At 43.1% G+C, this 21,974-nt stretch overlaps 1 protein-coding gene and 1 non-coding gene across 2 annotated transcripts in view; one reads left to right on the top strand and one right to left on the bottom strand.

Moving 5' to 3' along the window:
• The window catches only part of LOC145405085 (uncharacterized), a 143,943-nt gene that overhangs the window by 63,851 nt on the left and 58,118 nt on the right, over positions 1–21,974 (bottom strand). The window contains exon 6 of the mRNA XM_080276596.1: positions 8,856–9,000. Coding sequence (XP_080132722.1) covers positions 8,856–9,000 — 145 coding nt within the window. The remainder of the gene's footprint in view (positions 1–8,855; positions 9,001–21,974) is intronic.
• On the top strand, positions 19,829–19,947 carry LOC145405172 (5S ribosomal RNA). Its single transcript, XR_013898274.1, has one exon. It is a non-coding gene; the product is annotated as a 5S ribosomal RNA (ribosomal RNA).

The raw sequence follows: 21,974 nt of genomic DNA, 5'->3' as shown, positions 1-21,974 counted from the left end.
AAGGCCAAGGGCCAAACACTGGATCTGCAGACTCCAAACCATATCTGTTCCAGTCAAACCCTTCATTCAGCAACAGGTTATAATGCCCTCATTAAGCCTCTTTAATATCTTCTCCGTCCACCACTACCTTCTCTCATCATTCTTTACACACTGGACACCTATGATATCACTGGTGTCCTCTTCACCTGTTTTGCTGCCTTAAATACCACATTCTTCCTTTCATCACTATTAAGACTACCCACTGAAAGTCTCAGAGTCAGATTTTGCCCTGTATACCTCCTTTATGATCCTACACTTGGCAGCCAAGAATTTCTCTCTACTACCACCCTTTTCCATTCCTGGAAAAGTCTTCTTCTCTTCTTAACTGTGGATTCTACACCCTCATCTCACCACCATGTTACCTCATATCTTGGTGGGACTTTGTTCACACTACGACTCAATAGTTCTCAAAAGGCTATTCTCACAAGCTCTGTACTGCTCATTAACACTTCTGTCTGCAGCCTCCTGTTCAGTCACCACTCTACTCATCTCACTAAAAAGGTCAACCATTTTTGCTTGGTTTGTCAACTTCCATATTTTCCTTCAGGGTGCACTGGCCCTTTTCTTCACTACCTGCTCCTTTAATTCCATGTCACATATCAGTAATTTATGTTGCTGCACACACTCATCACTCCCTATAACCTTAACATCCTTCACTAACTTTCTATTGTAATGGGGTCCATAAATGCCCGCACTGACCGTAGGCAAATTGGGGATCCTCTGTTTGGTTCGGTGGTAACAAAAGCACATTTGGAGCGCGTGGGCCAGGGACTGAATCTTGGCCAGACTAATGATTAATTTGATAAGTTTCATTTCAGTCATTACATTATCAGTCCTCCTGATGAGGAAATACTCAAATCTGGCTACTAATGCTCCCAGACTTATGGTATAATAAGCCTACTCTCTTTTTGTCTAAAATGCATGCTGCACATAATCATGTTCACTGCCTCCCCAAATCCCAGTATCCATTCCCTTTCCAAAATCATCACACCATATATTCATCCCCTGTGCATCCCTTCATATCCTAGAGCTGATGCACCCACATTATCATTTAAATCCCCACCCAAAATTACAATCTCATCATGCCCCATACCATGAAGCACACATACTAAACTATCCCAGAATTGATCCTTTTCTTCTTCATACAAGACCACCTGTACAGCATATGACAATTTAACTGTAACCAAGAGCTTCCCAAACAACATTTTGAAGACTATAATCCTTTCAGCCACTTTCAATATACAGGTGACCCCCCACTTTCGGGGAATCCACATTCGCGGATTTTTATAGAAGAGAGAGTCCGACTCTCGCGGGTTCAGCCCCGGTTATTCGCAAGCTCTTTTGCAGAGTCAGTTTGTTCCTGCGTGAAAGCAAGCTGTTTCCTGTTGTCTGCTGCCCACTGTCCACTGTCCCGCGCTCATCCCCCGTGCCTCTCACCCGGTCTCAGCCTTTGCCTGACCACCACCACGAGTGTTACCGCCCCTGCAAAGCCATTTTTCGCTCCAATTTTTTGTGGTCTTTCATTGCTTTCACGCTTGCTTAGATATCTCTGAGTGTAAGTGCCTTGCTGCACAGTACGGAAAAGGTAGTAAGTGCAATATTTTTCATGATTAAGTGATTATTGTGATAACTTGTGATCATATGTGTGCACACCAGGAGTGATCCCCTACCCTAAGGTTGAAAAAAGTGCCATGCTGTACTGATTCGTGAATTGCTCCCATACACCTCAACCCCTTAACCACGGGGCGTCACTTTCGTGATGCTTGGGAGCAAGGGATCATACCGCGGGGCATCACTTTTGCGATTCTGTGTTATTTTGAATTCGCCCGGGCTTTCAAGTGTTAGCTTGTATCGTCTATCAGTACTGCCAATGTCCAACACTAGTCAGCACTCCTAATCTCATCTGTATTCCCATCCATTGTTGACAATTTAGCCATTTCTCCCCATTCTTGACTCCCCTCCCTACCTTCCCTCCATTACCCTCTCCTCTCGCCTGCCCGGCCATGCTACGCTAAGTGAATCTTCCCTGGAATTTTCCACTGATTTCATCCATTGAAATAAGCCCTATGCCCTATTCTTATACCAAATAATATATACCAAAAAGAAATAAGGTAAGTTAGAGTGCCATACACCTGGAATTGGCTAATTATCACCTGACAACACCTCACGTGCACTCGTTTGCTAATTTTCGCTGTTTATTTCCCCTTGAAATATGCCGTATAATCTATTCTCGTACTAAAAATATATATAAGGAGGGAAACGAGAAGCCTAAGTGATATTTACATTCACCTGGAACTACCTAATTTATAATGTATTGTCTAGATTTCCTGCCAATCATTTCACTGCTGTATATTAGCAGCTCTCAAGAGGCTAATGTTTGCAGTAATGCATTTCCCTAGGTAGGCCACCCCGGCCCACCCCTATCAGTTCACTGTCATCTTCCAAGGTGAAGGTATGTCTGTTCGCTCCTGCTAACTTCCGCCGCTTTTTAGCCCCATGCAAAGGGCCCTGTGACCTTTACCCCCTGCTAAACCTCGTGTGGAAAGAGGTAAAGGGCTGACAATTGAAAGAGAGTGACTATGATCTTTCTGTTGAGTAAAATAGTGCAAGTGGAATTGTAAATAATGTGTAAACAGCAAGTGAAAGCAATGAATGTAAATATAAGTGAACAGTGGAAAATAGTTTTATAAGTTACTTCAAGTGACAGTGCATAACACAGTGTAAATAAAATAGAGATGTAAATAATGTAAATAAAATTGAGAACGTAAATAGAAATGTAAATGAGTAGTATTATAAGAATATGAGTATATATGCTAGGAGTAATGAAAGTGAAAGTTTCACTCTAGCATGTACGAATACTATGAGTTATGAGAGTGAAGGTGAAAATGACATGCACTCTCAATGCTAGTATACAGGACGAGAAAGTGAATGTTACGTATTTTACTGAAAGAAACTGAATGCCTACAGTGAAAATAAACTACTATTACTGAAGGAAACTTATGGATAAAGACTGTAGATATATATAAATGTTCTATAGTAATAGAAATATAAACTGTGAGTGTTTATATGAATAATAAATGACAACACCAGCAGCAAACTAGCGCAAGCGGGAAGGTCATATGCCCTCGTAATTTTCATTGCTTTCACAGAGTTTTTTTTTTGGAATATGGATTCCAAACTATTTGAGAATCACAGAATAGTGTTTCTAGTAATAATATCAGGCTGTGGTAATCATATTACGGGTTGTCGGGAAGTGTAAAGCGGAGACTTCGTTACCCAACTTCAGAGGTCTCTACAAGTCCTACGGTACTCGACGAAGGCTCAACAAACACCCCAGGAGAAAGCTGAAGGTATGTGCCATAAGCATATGTGATTTTAATAATCTAGGACTAATAACTGATATTTGGCTAACACTCAGGTAAAAATACACACACACACACTTGTTATTCATATTAATGAATATACAGTACACTTACTTGTCATTCTTATTAACGAATAAGCACAAGTACAGTGTGGTGGTAGGTGGTGGCGACCATCATCCACTCACTTAATGTAGTGCTGCCTACTTCTTCCTTAGCCTTTATCATTCTTTTTCTGTGCCTGCCCTCCTCTCTTCCTATTTCTCCCATCTTTCCTGTCACTTCTTATGGCTTTTCTTTCCTTTACAGGTGGCTTTACATTGAGTAACAAGCCAAATGGTTTCCTGTAAGCCAAAAAACCATTTACACGCTGGGTGGTAACTATATAACCAAACCATATGGGCTCTCTACGTGTCAACAAGTGGGTTGGTGGAGGGTTAGTGCCCCACCCTGTAAAACAAATAACTCAAAGTCAAACGGCCACCCCTTACGGGACTGTGGCGTCTGGCAATAGATAGACAGATTAACGAATATGTACAAGTACAGTAGCATTCAACTTTTTCCTCAGTTTTGTCATCAACAACTAAGCAGACAAGAATGGTGTCTTGGCCTTGACAACCAGAACCATACTTGTTTAAGGAGTAGGTACAATAAGTGTAAAGGATTATGAACAAGATGTGTACTGTATTTGGAAAAAAACGTGATATTTGTATTAGCCTGATTCATTTAAATCATATTTGTTGCTTCAGAAATAAAAGTACAGTAGTTCCAATCATTTGGTCACTTCCCCAGGATATAAACTATCATTATTTCCTCTGGGACCCTGGGATCCAGAGGCCTCAAGAACCCAGGAGAGACTCTCCAGTAGTAACTTAGTTGACGGAGTGACCCTGTATCCCAGGATACGGGGTGAAAACCAACCAAAGGTTCAATGGCCTAGGCTACAGGGATGAGCACTGTGGCTAATCACCTCATAGTGTCTGTCCCCATCTTTATCTCTTACTCCATCTGTCTGTCTGTCTGTCTCTCCGATGTACCTAATAAATATAACCCAAAATGAACCTGATCTAGATAAAAATGACGACTAGGGAAATATTTATCCTTACATAAGTAGGTGCATAAGAGATGTAGTGATATTGGAGGTAGACCACAAAATAATGCTGATTTCATGTGTGCAGTGTGTTGGGGAAAGCAGGTGGAGATTGTCATGTGTGAAAGGATTTAATTTGCTGGTGAGTCTCTTGAGTGTGTGAAAGAGTTTTGTTATTTGGGAGACATGTTTTGTGCTGAAGGTGGGGCCGGAGCTAGCTCTGTGGCTAGAGTGAGCAGTGGTTGGAAGAAGTTCAGGGAGAGGCTGCCTCTCCTGACATTGAGACGGCCCTCCGTATGTGCTAAGGGATCTTTGTATGCAGCATATGTTAGGAGTGTAATGCTGTATAGTAGTGAGACTTGGGTAGTAAAGGAAGAGGATATCTGCAGGCTCAAACATACAGAAATGACAATGATTAGGTGGATGTGCAGTGCATCCCTGGGTGTGAGGCCTGGGGGGGGCTAGGTTTACAATGGAAGAGTTGAGGGGTTGGATGGGACTGGAGTGTATTGGTGTTGCGATGAGGAGAGGTAGGCTGAGATGGTTTGGGCATGTGGAATCGACAGGGGATGATAATTGGATGCAGAAAGTGAGAAGTGTTTATGTTAGGGGTAGGGTTGCAAGAGGCAGACCGAAAAAAAATTTGGGACGAGGTCACTGAATGTGACCTTAGGGATAAGGGATTGAACAGGGAAGCGGCTGGAGATCAAGCAATATGGACAGCCGCCATTAGGTGACCAAGGCTGATGCATGCAAGCATGTTGGAGCCATCAAAAACGAAGGAAAGAACATCCCTGACGGGGCAAAAAAAAAACTGAATGATAGATGGACTGTTGAGAATATTTATAGATCTGGAGAAAGGGTGTGATAATGGGTAAAGAGAGGAATTATGGAAGGTTTTAAATTTGATGGAAAACTTTAATACTGTATAGAATTTTAATGACTGTTGTAAAGCTTGTGGAAGAGTAGATGGATGTCAAAGTGAGATCAATAACCGTACTGGAGTGAGACAAGGGTGTGCAATGTCCCCATGACTGTTCAATATACTGTATGTGGTATTTATGAGAATGGGGTTATGTGGGAGGACAAAAATTATGGGTTGTGGAAAGGGGGGAGGGCTTGAGATCAATGGTATATTGTGGAGTATTTCAAACTGATGTATGAAGATGATGCTGTGCTGCTTACTAATGGTGAACAGGATTTTGCAGGTGACCATGGCCGACACATGCAAGCATGTTGAAACCTTTACAAACGAAACAAAGCAAAATGTTTCACAGCACTGTGATTGTCTATGAGTGATGTGGTTTGAAATGAATGTGGATAACAGTACAGTGAAGTGAGTATGAGAAGCTGACCCTCTGTGCAATATGGTAGTGAATACCGAGAAAGCGGAACTGGAGGAACAGTGTACATGTAGTTACTTTCATGCTGGAATGGGAAAGTGAGGATGAAGGTAGAGTGGGTCAAGATGAAAGGAGACTGGTGAATTTTTTTATACAAAATAGGAGAATGAGTTAGAAAGCTGCCACAGGATTACATAAGGGAGTATTAGTACCCACTTAGCATATGGCATGAGTGGGAAAAGTAAAGAAAAACAGTGGAGACTGACTTAAGAAAAGTACAGAGTTCCAGGGAGTTGTTGCTGCTGATCCACCCCAGTTTGTCTGGCTGAGCAGATTCATCAACCACAGGCAAGCAGCTGCCCCTGCAGAGCCATTCTGTGCAGTGAACCAATGTTCCTTCATGGGTGACAGTACCTCACCACTGTGAGGTAAAGCACATAAAAAAAGTGTAAAGGTTTGGTTCATGGGTGGATGCTGTATCTGTGTCTCCATCCAGTTAACAGGGGCACCATAACAGATTCAACTTCACCTTGTGATCTGGTTATGTACAGTACCGGTTACCACCCAGAGTTGTGAACTATTTCCTGAGTTACAGGAAACTATTAGATTTGTCACTCAGTGTACTGCCAACTCATGTGGAAAGAAGAGTAATAAAAAGTTACACAAAGGAAAGGGAAAAGTAGAAACAGAGGTGGCCAGATACACAATGATACAGGTGAAGGAAGAGGAAGGCAGCTCTATGTCGTGGGTTATAAAATGGATTTATGGGGGGGAAAAAAAAAAGAAAAAAAAAAAAAGAAAGAAAGAACAGATTGTGCTTAAATGGTACAGTGAAAAAAAGAAGAAGAAGAAGAAGAAGAACAGAATATGCTTAAATGGTACAGTCACATTCAGAGAAAGGAGACAGACAGAGAGGTGGTGGCGGCTCCAGGTTCATCTGAATGTGAAAGTGGACTGTAACCTGAAGCTGTCCTCTTGCAATCCATTAACCTCTCTTTAGGGGATAGGGAGAGAACTGAAGAATACCTGTATAACCAGGCAGCAAAACCACCTGGTCATATCAGGGCCTCCACATGAAGGCATCCCTTTCCAGCACCAGACTGGATGATGAAAAGGTATGTGCACATAACAAGGGGATGGGGACTCCATCCTTCCTAAAACTATGTAGTTGATGGGATGACTTTCCATAAGTTATATTCAAAAAAAAAAAAAAAAAAGCAATGGCTTGCTTGCTAGAATGCCAAGGTTTTCAAGGCTTGAATGATGTACAAATGATTGTGTGACCCACTTCACCAGGCATGTTGCTTGACATTTCTCCTGCTGCTGTGCTTTCTGTTTCTTTGTTTCTGGATGTGACCTCAACTTATGTTTCAGGTGCAAATTGGGATTGGGATGGCGGATGATGATGATAAAAAAATATGGTATTCATTCTTGCCCATTTGATTGGTCAATTGTTTTCAAATTTCAGCTTCTTGCATCATTTAGTGTCAGTGATAGAGCAAATACAATTATACACTCACAAAAATGGAGGGAAAAAGTGCACATCTTGGCAGGTGTGGTGTGGTGTATAAAGGAATATACATGAGTAACTCTGGTCTTCTAAAGTATGGTGTCCAGCACTTTGGCATGAATGGAAATATAAGTTATATGGTTCTTAACAAATAAATCACTAATAAATGCTCAACAGGCTTACATGTAAACAACATAAATGATAACTACTATATCCTTTTATGTTATTTAAATACAGTACATGATTAAGCATCATTACCCTGACTCAAAAGATCAAGTTCACCATCCATCCATCCATCATCCAATTTTACATTGCCTCATGAGAAGCGTATGAGTCTGGGGCTAGGCAAGTTGGTCCTGACATTAAGATGAGAGTGACCAGCCTCACTCATCCCCGAGTGGCATTACGTGAGCAATAAACTCCAACCAACCCTTGGATGTAAACCTGCACTGGCTCAATCCAACTGGAGTGCTGTAATTACCCACTAAACCACCAGGCACAAAAATCTGGTTATATGGTTAACATCTGGCATAGTAAATGGTTTCCTGGTGTACATGAAACCATTTGGCTTGTCACTCAGTGTTACAGGAAGAAGAAAGAGGAATAAATGAAGATAAAAAAGGCAGAGGAGGGAGTGTAAAGTCACCCGTAGGCAGATGGACGAGGAAAGAATGGAGGAATGAAAGACAGAAGAGGATAGAAGGAAAGAAGGATGGAGGAGAGGAAAGGAATGGAAAGATCAACTGTAGTGCAAAGATCTTTAGTGTTTGGAGGAATATGATTCAGAGGAGAAAAGAAGCTCCTGGTGCATCCTCCAACTCCCTTTCCTGTGCCATAAGAGGAATGGGGGTGCCTGTAACATAACTGCAGTCAAGAGAAGTGACTATATTCCTTTACAAATGCACTAGAATAGCACTGGTTAGTTCCAGTTCTCAACTTCCACTTCTTTCATCACTTTTATGGAAAAAATAGAACCAGTTAGTTCTTTATTATCCCCTCTGGGGCACAGGAACCAAGCCTGGGCAAAACAGTCAAGAACACTGAAGGGTGGATGATCGACTAATGCTCTGGCAGCATTTTTCAGGACAGAAACCTCCTACGATTCAAACTGCTACACATAATGCACATTCGTGTCAGACCAGAACACTACCACTAGATCACCAAGCAGCACTTTAGTTACATGGTACAATCTAAGACACAACTATCTTCCCAAAGTTTGACAAATATACCGTACAGCAGAAAAATCAAACCATTTCAAACACGCACTAGTAGAGATAGGATTTTCATTGTAATTTGCCAGGTGTAAATTTTCTTTAGACAGAACTGAGAAGATAGATGTCTCTTAGACTGTAAATACAGGAAAAACATGGGCAGAATTCTTTATTCCCTCTCCCCAGATATATATGAAGTTATTAATGCAACTCTAAATTTAAGCTTTACTTCCACAATCACAGGAGTATAGTACAGTATACATGGTTTTTACATTTCTTGATTTCAAGACATCTACAATGTACCTCTTGGCTTTCTGGGCACTCTGCCATGATGTGGAATGGAGAGAGTGGGAACAGCAAGCAAACCCTCATCATGGGAGTACATGTGGTCAAAGGTGTAGAGGTACTTCTTGGTCCCAGCGCGCCATGTGAAGTTCACAACTTCAACCTGCAGCCAGGACAAGCATCACACTTAGCAACTCATTTCAGCAATGGAGATATCACCGTCTCAGTGACACAAGTAATGTAAAGCTCACATAAATAAAGGGATAACACTAATCAATTTAAATACATTATGCATATGAATAGGCTGTTATCAATCCCAGCCTGCACCTTCACCTCTGAGCACCCAAACTTCCTCATTCTCTTGCCCTCACTAATCCAAAGCCCTGCTTACATTGTTACCAAAGATATTTTCTCTGCAGTGTCAGAAATTAACTGTCTTACACTGAAAGACACTTGAATAGGCTGGGATTGAAAATGCCACAACTGTGGATAACTGTACCAAACTGTACTTACTGGTATGCAGTAAACTCTCAACTGTCCAGCGCATAGTAGCCAAGGGGGTGCCGGATGGTGACGTACTGATTGATAGTAACAGTACCCCCCAAAATCCCCCAAAGGGGTCTAATCCCCTATCAAACCCTATAATTGTACTGTATAGGTATTCAAACAAAGAAAATCATCCTTAACCCAATAACTGCGATGAACCGCCACAGATGCACTGCAACATACAGCTTTAATGTTTTATTTTCCACGCATGTTTTTAGGACGGATTGTTGACGTATGACTTGAAATATGTCATGCAAAGGCATCTGGAGTCTTTCTGACTGCTCACAAGCAACCTCACGCATGCCTCATTAGTCACCGTTTGGTATAATGGAAGGTCAAGGTCTGGCTGGCAAAAAAAAAAAAATCAACATGGCTATACCAGGGTAGATACTGGGCTGATTTTGTGTTGCATAATATTTCACTCTCTCATGTGGTACTCAAAAAATCTGTTCATGATAAATATTTCTGGTATATGCATTTTTGCATGTCCCACCTTCAAATTTGAGAAAATATTCAAGTTTCTCATGGCTAAACTTTGGTAAATATTGACCTGAAAATTTGCACACCCATACTGCAGTATGCTGTATTCAATATTATACCCACAAAATTAAAGCTGGTCTTTAGAAAAAATTATACATACTACATATATATATATATATATATATATATATACACACACACACACACATATATATATATATATATATATATATATATATAAATATTTTATGCAAGACAGAAGGAACCAAAGGCTGGAGCCTGCAAACCGTTCCTTCCAAGAAAAAACAAAAACAATACTGAAGAGAGCCAAATTCAAGATCCGTTCATTTCGAGATGCCTGGACACATTGCGTTTGAAAGACTGGAGATCATAGGAAGTAGGAAATACAGACAGAGGAAGACAGTTCCAGAGTTGACCTCTTGCATAAATGAAGGACTGGGAGTAACTGTTAACTCTTGCATTAGAGAGTTGGACAGAGAATGGATGAGAGTTTGTTGCTAGACGGGCACTACGCACCCAACGTAGAGGTGGAGGGATGCAAGCAGACAATTCAGAGGAGCAGTGGCCATTGAAGTAGCGATTTAAGAGATAATGATGCAACAGTGTGGTGAAGAGACAGAGGCTGAAGGAAGCCAGTAAGAGGAGGAGAGTTGATGAGACGAAAAGCCTTTGACTCCACCCTATTGAGAAGAGCTGTATGTGGGGAGCCTCCCCACACATGATAGTTGTACTCTAAACAGTGGCGAATAAAACCCGAGTATAAAGTCAACACCTGTGTAAGGGTAATGAAGGTATGGAGTCGGCTTAGCTCACCTAATCTCTTGGAAGCAGGTTTTACAAGAGATGCAATATGATCTTTCCATGATAAGTCCCAAGTGAATGAAACCCCAGGCATGTTCAAGGATGATGCAAAATTGAGCTGGATATTATCAAACATTAGTGGGTACTCCTGTGGAAGATTGTGTTGGGTTGATGGGTGTAAAAACTGAGTTTTTGATGCATTAAAAACAACAAAATTATTTTTACCCCAGTCAGAGATACGAGCCAAGTCAGACGTGGGTGTGCCATAGCCTCATCCCTTGTTTGTTGAAGTAGCTGCTGAGATGGATGTTGCGGGAACCGAATGGAAAGGTGAAGGGTGGAATCATCAGCGTACGAGTGGATATGGTTAAATGTGCAGCTTAGAAGGTCCTTGATTAAAAAAAGGAAGAGAGTTGGTGATAGGACAGAGCCCTGAGGAACACCACTGTTGATAGATCTAGGAGAAGAATGATAACCCTCTACAAAGCAGCTATAGAATGACCAGAAAGGAAGCTATAGATGAAGGCAAAGATAGAAGAATAGAAACTGTACAAGGGCAGTTTGGAACTTAAAGATTTATGCCAGACTCGATCAAAAGCCTTTGAGATGTCAAGTGCAATGGCAAAGCTTTCGCCAAATTCCTGAAAGGAGGATGACCAGGAGTCTGAAAAGTAGGTGAGAAGATCACTAGTGGAGCGTCCCTGACAGAACCCATACTGACGATCAGAAAGAAGGATGTGATAGGAAAGATGCTTTAAACTTTTTCTATTAAGAATTGGCTCAAAAACTTTTGAGATACAGGGTGTTAAAGCAACTGGACGATAGTTAGAGGGTTGGGAATTGTCACCCTTCTTTGGGACTGGCTGAATGAGAGCAAACTTCCAGCAAGAAGGAAAGGTACAAGTTGACAGACAAAGGCAAAAGAGTTTGCCTGGGCAGGGTGTAAGCACAGACAGCACAGATCTTGAAGACAACAGGAGGGACTCCATCAGGCCCATATATATATATATAATATATACAGTATATATAAAGTATATCGTTTCGTTTTCGTTTCATTTTTAAAGACTCCAACATGCTTGCATGCGTCGGCCTTGGTCACCTAATGGTGGCTCTCCAAGCTGCATGATTCACTGCAGCCACCCTGTTCAGTCCCTTAACCCTGAGGTCACACTTAATGACCTTGTCCCATGTCTTTCTCGGTCTACCCCTCGTAACCCCACCCCCAATATTAACACTTCTCACCTTCCTCATCCAATTATCATCCCCCATCCTCCTCCTCCTCCATTTATATATATATATATATATATATATATATATATATATATATATGTGTATATCTATCTATCTATCTATTGCCAGACGCCTCAATCCTGTTTGGGGTGGCCACAAACAAATCGCCTCCAAGTCGCCCTGTCCCCCGCCATTTCACTACCCTGCTCCCAACTCACACCCCCCTCTCTCATATACCTCTCCACCCCATCCCTCCATCTCATCCTCGGTCTCCCCCTCCCTCTTCCACCCTCCACCTCACTCACATACACTCTCTTCGTCAGTCTTTCACCCTCCATCCTCTCCACATGGCCAAACCACCTCAGTGTGTTCCTCACAACGCTTCCTATCACATCCACATCAACACCACAATGCTCCTTTATATCCTCATTCATCAGCCTGTCTCTCCACGTGACTCCACAGGCTCCTCTTAAATAACTCATTTCCACTGCTCTCACTCTTGACTTGTGTCCTTCCAACAATGTCCAAGCTTCACTTCCATACGTTAGAGTTGGTATCACAATACTGTCATGTAGTAACTTTTTTACTTTCATGCTCACTTCCCTGTTTCTTATCACTGCTTTCAAGGAACCAGCAACCTTTCTTCCCTGCTGTACCCTTTCAAGCACTTCACCCTCCAAACCTCCATCCTTACTCATCACACTACCCAAATACTTAAACGTACTCACATTTTCCAATTCCTCACCATCCAACCTCGCTATACATTCACTGACTTCACCTCTCTCAAAGACCATCACTTTACTCTTCCCTACATTCACCTTTAGGTTCCGTTTCTTACACACTCTCTCAAACTCATATATATATATATATATATATATATATATATATATATAAATGGAGGAGGAGACTGTAGCACGGGCCGAACAGGGTGGTACTTCTGAGGGGAATGGGAACGCTGGTGACAGGGAGAGCTGGAGCTCCTGTTTCACTAGCTATCTAACCATCCCTCTTTGCTGACCTTTTCAGTGTGACAGTAACATGGAGAGTAGACCAGCATACTCTCCCAAACATTTCCTCTAACTATCTTATGCACTACACCACATGAACTTTACATTTCACACAATGTATCCCACTACGTTACAGGAGTTGGCACCAGCAAGGGCATGTGGCCAGAAAACTTTGCCCCCGCTACCTGGTGGCGGACTTTTTTTTTTTTTTTGGGTGGGGTGGGGGGGGGGGATTAACGGGGGTTCCGCCAGCATAGATCATGGGTGCTGGGCCAGATGGGGCTCGAACCTGTGCTAAAGGGTACAGGGCATTGAGGTTCCCAGGCTGCTGCTTCTACCCAATTGAGAGGGGCCTGAACCTGGGAGCAGCACCCCAGGAGGCAGCCCTATCAGTGGGTGTATAATGGTGGGACAGTTGCAGTGCCAAGGTGCACCTGGAGGGTGTCACTGCAGCTGTCCTGGCAGGGTGCACCAAGGCCACTACCACAGCCACTGGTGAGCTGGTGGGCTAGGGGTTGCAGATCCATTGCCTGGTCCTGGGACTATGCAGTGAGTGGGGCCTGTGGTATGTCTATCCCCTTTATTAATACCGACTATGACTAAATACAAGAATAAGTTTCAAAGCAACCCTGAAGACAGTAAATCGCTCAGGGGGATAAAGGTAGGTTCATGGAATGTGGGAAGTTTGAGGGGAAGAGCGGGGGAAGTCGTTGAGACATTCAGTAGGAGGTGGGTGGATGTGGCATGTTTGCAGGAAGTCCAGTACTGGGGTGGATCAGCCAGAAAGATTGTTGGGAAGGATTGTTACTATAAGTTGTTTTGGCAGGGGGAGACAGACGGATATGGGGGTGTTGGTGTGGTGGTTGTGAGGAAATGGGTGGAATATGTTATGTATATTATGAGAGTAAGCAATAGGATATTGGTAGTGAAAATTCTGTTTGGTGGAAAGATAACTGCAATTATATCGGCATATGCTCCACAGACAGGCATGGATGAAGCAGAGAAAGACAGATTTTGGGATGATTTAGTACATGTAGTAGGTGGTATGCAGAATGATGAGATAGTGGTTTTGGGAGGGGACTTAAATGGTCGCATAGGTGAAGCAGCTCAAGGTTATGAAGGAGTACATGGGGGATGTGGGCATGGTATAAGGAATGCGGAAAGGGAAAGAATATGGAGTTTGGGGAGGCAACAAACATGACTGTGTGCAACATGTATTTTAGGAAGAGAGAGAAAGAAAGTTAATTCATACGAGTCTGAAAGAAATAGCAATCAGATAGATTATTTTCTGGTTAGGAGGATTGATAGGAGGGTAGTGAGGGATGTTAAAGTTATAGGAAATGAGGAGTGTGTGCTGCAGCAAAAACTATTGATTTGTGATATGGTGCTTAAAGAACGAGTGACGAAAAAGAGGACTTACATACCTAGAAGGAAAATATGGAAACTGGAAAACCAAGTAATAAGGGATGCCTTCTATAGTGAGATGAGGAGAGTGGTGGCTGAACAGGGAGCCATAGACAGAGACGTTAATGAACAGTACAGAGCCCTCAAGAACAACCTCTTGAGAGTTACTGATGTAATATGCGGTTGGACAAGAGGCCCACTAAGACATAAAGTAATTTGGTGGTGGGATGAGGGTGTACAAGCTGCAGTAAAGGAGAAAAGAAGGCTTTTCCAGGAATGGAAGAAGGGTTGTAACGAGGAGGAATACTTGGCTGCCAAGCGTAGGGCTAGAAGAGAGGTATACATGACGAAGTCTGAGTCACAGAAACTTTTACTTGATGACCTAAATCATGGGGAAAGGAAAAATATGATATTTAACCCCTAAATGATGGGTGTCAGCATATACTGTCCATGGGTACTAGGGCAAAAAAGACGGGTGTCCACATATGCAGTCACGCCCCCCCAAACCCACCCCACCCCCTACTGCAACACCCAAACACCACCCGCCACCCACCCGTACCCTCATCCCCCTACCCCAACCCCCTGCCCTCCCCCCGCCACCCCACCCCCAACCCCCCACTGCCCCAAACTCCTCCCACTGTCCCCCAATACCATCCACAGCCCCCTACCACCCCTAACCCCCACCCTCCCACCACCCCTAACCCCCCTCCCCCTACCCTCCCCACCCCTCCCCCATGCCCCCCACTGCTTCCCCACCACCCTCCATATCCCCCACCCCCTACCACCCTCCCCCTACCCCCACCATCCCAACCCCCTACCCTCCTTCACCCCCCACCCCCATACCCCCAAACCTCTACCCCCCCAAACAACCCTACAACTCCAACCTCCACCACCACCCTTTTCACCCCTACCCCCCTCCCAACCCCCAGTTACCACCCTCCACACCCCACCTCCCCCAAGCACCCAGTCACCCAACACCACACCACTCCACAACCCCCACATCCCTCCACACCTCCCCACTCATTACGCCCATCCTGAGTGTATGTCAAAACATTACGATTCCCGTCTTTTAGGGGTTAAGGTGGCAAATCAGATGAAGAGGGATAATCGGGATATTATAGGTGAGCAGTGTGTGAAGAATGATGAAGGAAGGGTAGTGGTGAACAGTGGGGATATTAAAGATGCATGGAGAGAGTATTATAGCCGGCTGTTGAATGAGGCGTTTGACTGGGACAGGGAAGGTTTGGAGCCAGCAGATCCAGTGTTTGGCCCATGGCCTTTGATTGACGCTGCTACTGTGAGTGAGACAATAGGCAGGATGCAGACGGGGAAGGCAGCAGGTGTGTCTGGGTTGACTGCCGAAATGTTGAAGGCCTCAGGAGAGACTGTATAGGGGTGAGGATAGTCACTGACCTGATAAATATGATTATATATGAGTGTGTTGTCCCAGATGATTGGTTGAAGAGTGTAACTGTAAATGTCTATAAAGGGAAGGGTGATGCCCTGGAAAGAGGAAATTATAGAGGTATAAAGCTTTTAGATCAGATAATGAAGGTAATGGAGAGAGTTCTAGAAGGTATGAATAAAGAAAGAGTGAATATTGATGAGATGCAGCTTGGGTTTATGCCAGGTAGGGGGACCACTGATGCCATATTCATTGTTCGACAGCTTCAAGAAAAATATATTGGGAAGAAAAGGGATCTGCATTTTGTTTTTGTTGCTATGGAAAAGGCCTTTGACAAAGTCCCTAGACAGGTGGTGAAGTGGGCAATGGCTTGGAGGAGTGGTTGGTTAGGGTGGTTATGGATATGTATGTGAGTGCTCACACCCAGGTAAGAGTGAATGGAGATTTGAGTGATGAGTTTTCCATGAATGCTGGTGTGCATCAGGGGTCAGTTTTGAGTCCCTTGTTGTTTATCATAGTACTTGAAGCCCTCTCATGTGACTTCAGAATGGACTCCCGTGGGAGATGTTGTATGCTGATTTGGTGTTGATTGCAGAGAATGAAAGGGAGATGGAGGAAAGATTTAGGAATTGGAGAGATGGTATGGGGCACAAGGGCTTAAGGGTAAATGCAGATAAAACAAAAGTGATGATATCTAGGGTTGGTGGCTGTGCTGTCAAAGACGAGGGAGAGTGGCCATGTGCAGTTTGCCACAAGGGCGTGGGAAGTAATTCCATCTTGTGCAGTGTTTGTGATAAATGAGTGCACAAGAGATGTAGTGGTATCAGAGGTAGACTACGAGATACTGCTGATTTTATGTGCACGCCGTGTTGGGGAAAGCAGGTGGAGATTGTCAGGCGTGAAAGGATTGAACTTGCTGGTGAGTCTCTTGAGTGTGTGGAAGAGTTTTGTTATTTAGGAGACATGTTGTGTGCTGGAGGTGGGGCTGGAGCTAGCTCTGTGGCTAGGATGAGAAGTGGTTGGAAGAAGTTCAGGGAGCTGTAGCCTCTTCTGTAATTGCAAGGATTCTCCCTATGTGCTAAGGGGTCTTTGTATGCAGCATGTGTTAGGTGTGTAATGCTGTATGGTAGCGACATCTGGGCAGTAAAAGAGGAGGTTATTCGCAAGCTCAGACGTACAGAAATGACAACGAGTAGGTGGATGTGCAATGAATCCTTGCATGCAAGGTCTGGGGGGCTGGGTTTACGATGGAAGAGTTGAGAGGTTGGATGGGACTGGAGTGTATTCGTGCTGTGATAGGGAGAGGTAGATTGAGATGGTTTGGGCATGTGGAGACGATGAGGGATGATAATTGGGCACAGAAGGTGAAAAGTGTTAATATTGGGAGTGGGGTTATGAGGGGTAGACTGAGAAAGACATGGGCCGAGGTCAATAAGTGTGACCTCAGGGTTAAGGGACTGAATAGGGAGGCTGCAACAGATCGTGCAGCATGGAGAGCTGCCATCAGGTGACCAAGGCCGATGCATGCAAGCATGTTGGAGCCTTCAAAAATGAAAATGAAAAACAAAAACGATATACAGTATAAATGTGATTACGTTTAAGTATTTGGGTAGTGTGATGAGTAAGGATGGAGGTTTGGAGGGTGAAGTGCTTGAAAGGGTACAGCGGGGAAGAAAGGTTGCTGGTTCCTTGAAAGCAGTGATAAGAAACAGGGAAGTGAGCATGGAAGTGAAAAAGTTACTACATGACAGTATTGTGATACCAACTCTAACGTACGGAAGTGAAGCTTGGACATTGTTGGAAAGACACAAGTCAAGAGTGAGAGCAGTGGAAATGAGTTATTTAAGAGGAGCCTGTGGAGTCACGTGGAGAGACAGGCTGACGAATGAGGATATAAAGGAGCGTTGTGGTGTGGATGTGGATGTGATAGGAAGCGTTATGAGGAACACACTGAGGTGGTTTGGCCACGTGGAGAGGATGGAGGGTGAAAGACTGACGAAGAGAGTGTATGTGAGTGAGGTGGAGGGGGGAAGAGGGAGGGGGAGGCCGAGGATGAGATGGAGGGATGGGGTGGAGAGGTATATGAGAGAGGGGGGTGTGAGTTGGGAGCAGGGCAGTGAAATGGCGGGGGACAGGGCGACTTGGAGGCGATTTGTTTGTGGCCACCCCAAACGGGATTGAGGCGTCTGGCAATAGATAGATAGATATATATATATATATATATATATATATATATATATATCCATTGCTGAGGCTTATTGTTTGTTTTTTTAGTTAGTTGTTTTCCGGGGAGGGGCACTAACCCTCCGCCAACCCTTTTAGTCGCCTTTTACGACAAGCAGGGATACTGGGGGAGTATTCTTGAAAACCCCCCCTACCCCCAGGGGTACCTACCCCCAGGGTAGGGGGATTGAGGCGTCTGGCAATAGATAGATAGACAGACTATCTATTGCCAGACGCCTCAACCCTGTATGAGGTGGCCACAAACAAATTGCCTCCTAGTCGCCCTGTCCCCCGCCATTTCACTGCCCTGCTCCCAACTCACATCCCCCTCTCTCATATACCTCTCCACTCCATCCCTCTCTCATCCTCGACCTCCCCCTCTCTCTCCCCCCCTCCACCTCACTCACATACACTCTCCTTGTCAGTCTCTCACCCTCCATCCCCTCCACATGGCCAAACCACCATAGTGTGTTCCTCCTAACGCTTCCTATCACATCCACATTCACACCACAACGCTCCTTTATATCCTCATTTGTCAGCCTGTCTCTCCATGTGACTCCACAGGCTCCTCTTAAATAGCTCATATATATATATATATATATATATATATATATATATATATATATACAGTCAAACCTCTACAACTCGGCATAATACATGTGCAAGCCTTGCCGAGTTAGCCAATTTGCCAAGTTGTAGGGATGAACTTTAAGTTCCCCCCCAGCACACACACACAAAAAAGGAAAAAATGGAAAAAAATGGAAAAAAAAATAAAAAGTTTTTACAACAGACAGTAAAAGCTGCCTTACCATGATTCCATGCAGTTGTAGGGTGTATTCCAGGCATGGAGGAGAACTTCTGGTAGTTTTTGGAGGTGTTAGGGGGGCTCAAAATCAATTTTGGGCACACCTTTACTGTACTGTACTTGACACTGTACATTATGAAAAGCATAATTAACACTATAAAGGCCATTACTGTAATGTATTTAACATTTGTACTATACAGTACTGGGGAACTAAACACTAAACATTACTGTACAACTCAGCATCTTACCGAATTAGGGGAATTTTTGCTGACTCTCTTCCTCTCACGTGTGCATTTTTGGGAATTTTTGAATTTTGATTTCTTAAATGAATATTTTGGAGCCTTCCCGAGTTGTAGAGGCTTCCAACTTGAAGGATGACAAACTGTAGAGGTTTTACTGTATATACAGTATATATATATATATATATATATATATAGTATCATCAAAATTAACTTTTTAAAAGTTAGAATGTACTGTAAGAGTCTATTAGTGCTCGTCTTACGGTTTATGTTAATTTCAAGTCTAATGATATTATGATTGCTGTTGCTAAAACTTTAACAAACACCACATAAATTTATTAGGACAATACTGTACCTGTTGCTAGGGAAAGGTTGAGTATATTACTACCACACGTCAATGTATCCACTGCCTGACTTAAAAATGCATTGTCTAGCTGCAGCAGTTCTCACAACTGTTCCCTTCTTTGTCTGCATACAAATTTTTCCAACCAATATTTGGATTATTTAAGTCTCTCCAAATTTGTGAATGATTTTATGTAGTTGTACAAAAATTTATATTTTTCTTCATCCAACTTTGGTAGTCTATCTATTATACAAAAAAGAAAGGGTTTATTACTAATTGTCAACATATTACATAGAAAAGAGAGGGTTTATTACTCTGTGAAAATTTTGACATACAGTACAAAGAATCATATTTTTCAACATTTGATTCACTGACCCATACTGCACTTTGTGGTTTTTAATACATATTAGAAGTCCCCTGTGGGTTTTGTGCATTTGTGATTTTTAAAATATTTTGAAGTTTTGAAGCGATTATTCTTCAATAAGATGCCAACGGCCATGCCACATTGAGTACACCGCTTCCCATCCGATCAGCGAAGTTAAGCAACGTTGGGTCTGGTTAGTACTTGGATGGGTGACCGCCTGAGAACACCAGATGCTGTTGGCATCCCTACGTGTCAAGTGGGGTTGGTGGAGGATTAGTGCCCCTCCCTGTGAAACAATTAACTCTAAGCCCTTGGCCACCCCACTTGGGATACATGGCGTCTGGCAATGGATGGATGGATGGAAGATGCTTGTTAAGAAGGTTTAGCCGTAATTCTGTAATCATGATTATGCTGGAATTTTCAGTAGCTGCATAAGTAATTAATTCATCTCGTTTTGAAATAATGCTTCTCACTATCATATACATAATATTCATAGTACAGCTACATATAGTAGACAAACTAAAATGAGTCCTGTTTAATCATTTAAATCCTCAGTTGATATGGCGACACTCCCACAAGCCACCAATGTGACTCTCCCATCCTCCCACAAATCCCCTGATTGCCCTTTTTTTTTTTTTTTTTTTTTTTTTTTTAAATGCAAGGAAGAAGAAACCAAAGGCCAGGAGCCAGCAAACCACTCCTTCCAGGAAGAAACAAAAACAATACAACACAGAGCCAAATTCTAGATCTGTTCATATCAAGATACCTGGACACACTGCATTTGAAAGACTGGAGATCATAGGAAGTGGGAAATACAAACAGGGGGAGAGAGTTCCAGAGCTGACCTGTTGCATAAATGAAGGACTGGGAGTAGTAGTTAACTCTTGCACTAGTGAGTTGGACAGAAAAGGGATGAGAGTTTGTTGCTAGACAGGTGCTATGGGCCCGCTGTAGTAGTGGAGGGGTGCAAGCAAATAGTTCAGAGGAGCAGTGACCACTGAAGTTGCAATAAAAAAGAGATAAAGATGCAACAGTGCAGTGAGGAAACAGAGGTTGAAACAGCCAGTAAGAGGAGGAGAGTTAATAAGACCAAAAACCTTTGACTTCACTGTGTTGAGAAGAGTGGGAAGCCACCCCACACATGAGAGTTGTACTCTACACAAGGATGAAGAAAACCCATGTATAAAGTCAACAACTGCACAGGGGTAAAGAAGGTACAGAGTTGGCTTAGTACACCAAATCTCTTGGATGCAGATATTACAAGAGATGTAATATGATCTTTCCACCACAAATCCCAAGAGTATGAAACCCCATGTATGTTTAAAGATGATAATAGATTTTTTTTTTTTTTTTTTTTTTTTAAATAACAGAACGGAGGAAGGAAAAACAAATGGAGAAAAAAAATAATCTGTACACCAGATTACTGGTGTCCTCTGTTCATAAAATGTCTGTAACAGTTAGACTTGAACAGTTGTAGGTTGAAATTTGGAGGAAAACAACTCTGGGGAAGCGAGTTCCAGAGAGATGCAGTTCGGGGAATGAAAGAATTCTGATAGGCAGAAGTTCTGCAATATGGTTGAGTGACATTCCAGTCATGAGCGCTACCAGATGCCCGTGTAGCACGAGATAGATTGAGATAGATATCATTAAATCCATCCATCCATCCATCATCCAATCCTATGTTGCCCCATGAGGAGCGTTGGAGCCCAGGGCTAGGCAGTTGGTCCTGACATTTAAGATGAGAGTGACCAGCCTCACTCTTCCCTGAGTGGCATTACCTGAGCAATAAACCCCAACCATCCCTTGGATATAAACCTTCACTGGCTCAATCCGATTGGAGCACAATAATTACCCGCTAAACCACCAGGCACCAAAAGTTGGTTATATGGTTATCACCCAGCGTAGTAAATGGTTTCCTGGTGTACAGGAAACCACTTGGCTTGTCACTCAGTGTAGAGTCACCCACGGGCAGAAGGAAGAGGAAAGAATGAAGGAATGAAAGACAGAAGAGGGAGTGTAAAGTCACCCGCAGGCAGAAAGACGAGGAAAGAATGATGGAAAGAAAGACAGAAGAAGATGGAAGGAAAGAAGGATGGAGGAGAGGACAGGGCAGACACCCGTGAGTAGCACTACATTGAGTGAGTGGATGGTGAGTGCCCCCACTTACCACAAATATCATTAAACATTAGTGTTTAACTAATCTGCCTGGTGATCTGGTTTCACCTCACCTACACTACCACCACTGGCCTCTGGACTGGATTATTAAGAG

The sequence above is a fragment of the Coenobita brevimanus genome, chromosome 65 (genome assembly GCF_032717465.1).
Source record: "Coenobita brevimanus isolate Jiangsu-jjx chromosome 65, ASM3271746v2, whole genome shotgun sequence".
In the NCBI taxonomy this organism is placed as follows: domain Eukaryota; kingdom Metazoa; phylum Arthropoda; class Malacostraca; order Decapoda; family Coenobitidae; genus Coenobita; species Coenobita brevimanus.
This window is presented reverse-complemented; position numbering and strand designations above follow the sequence as displayed.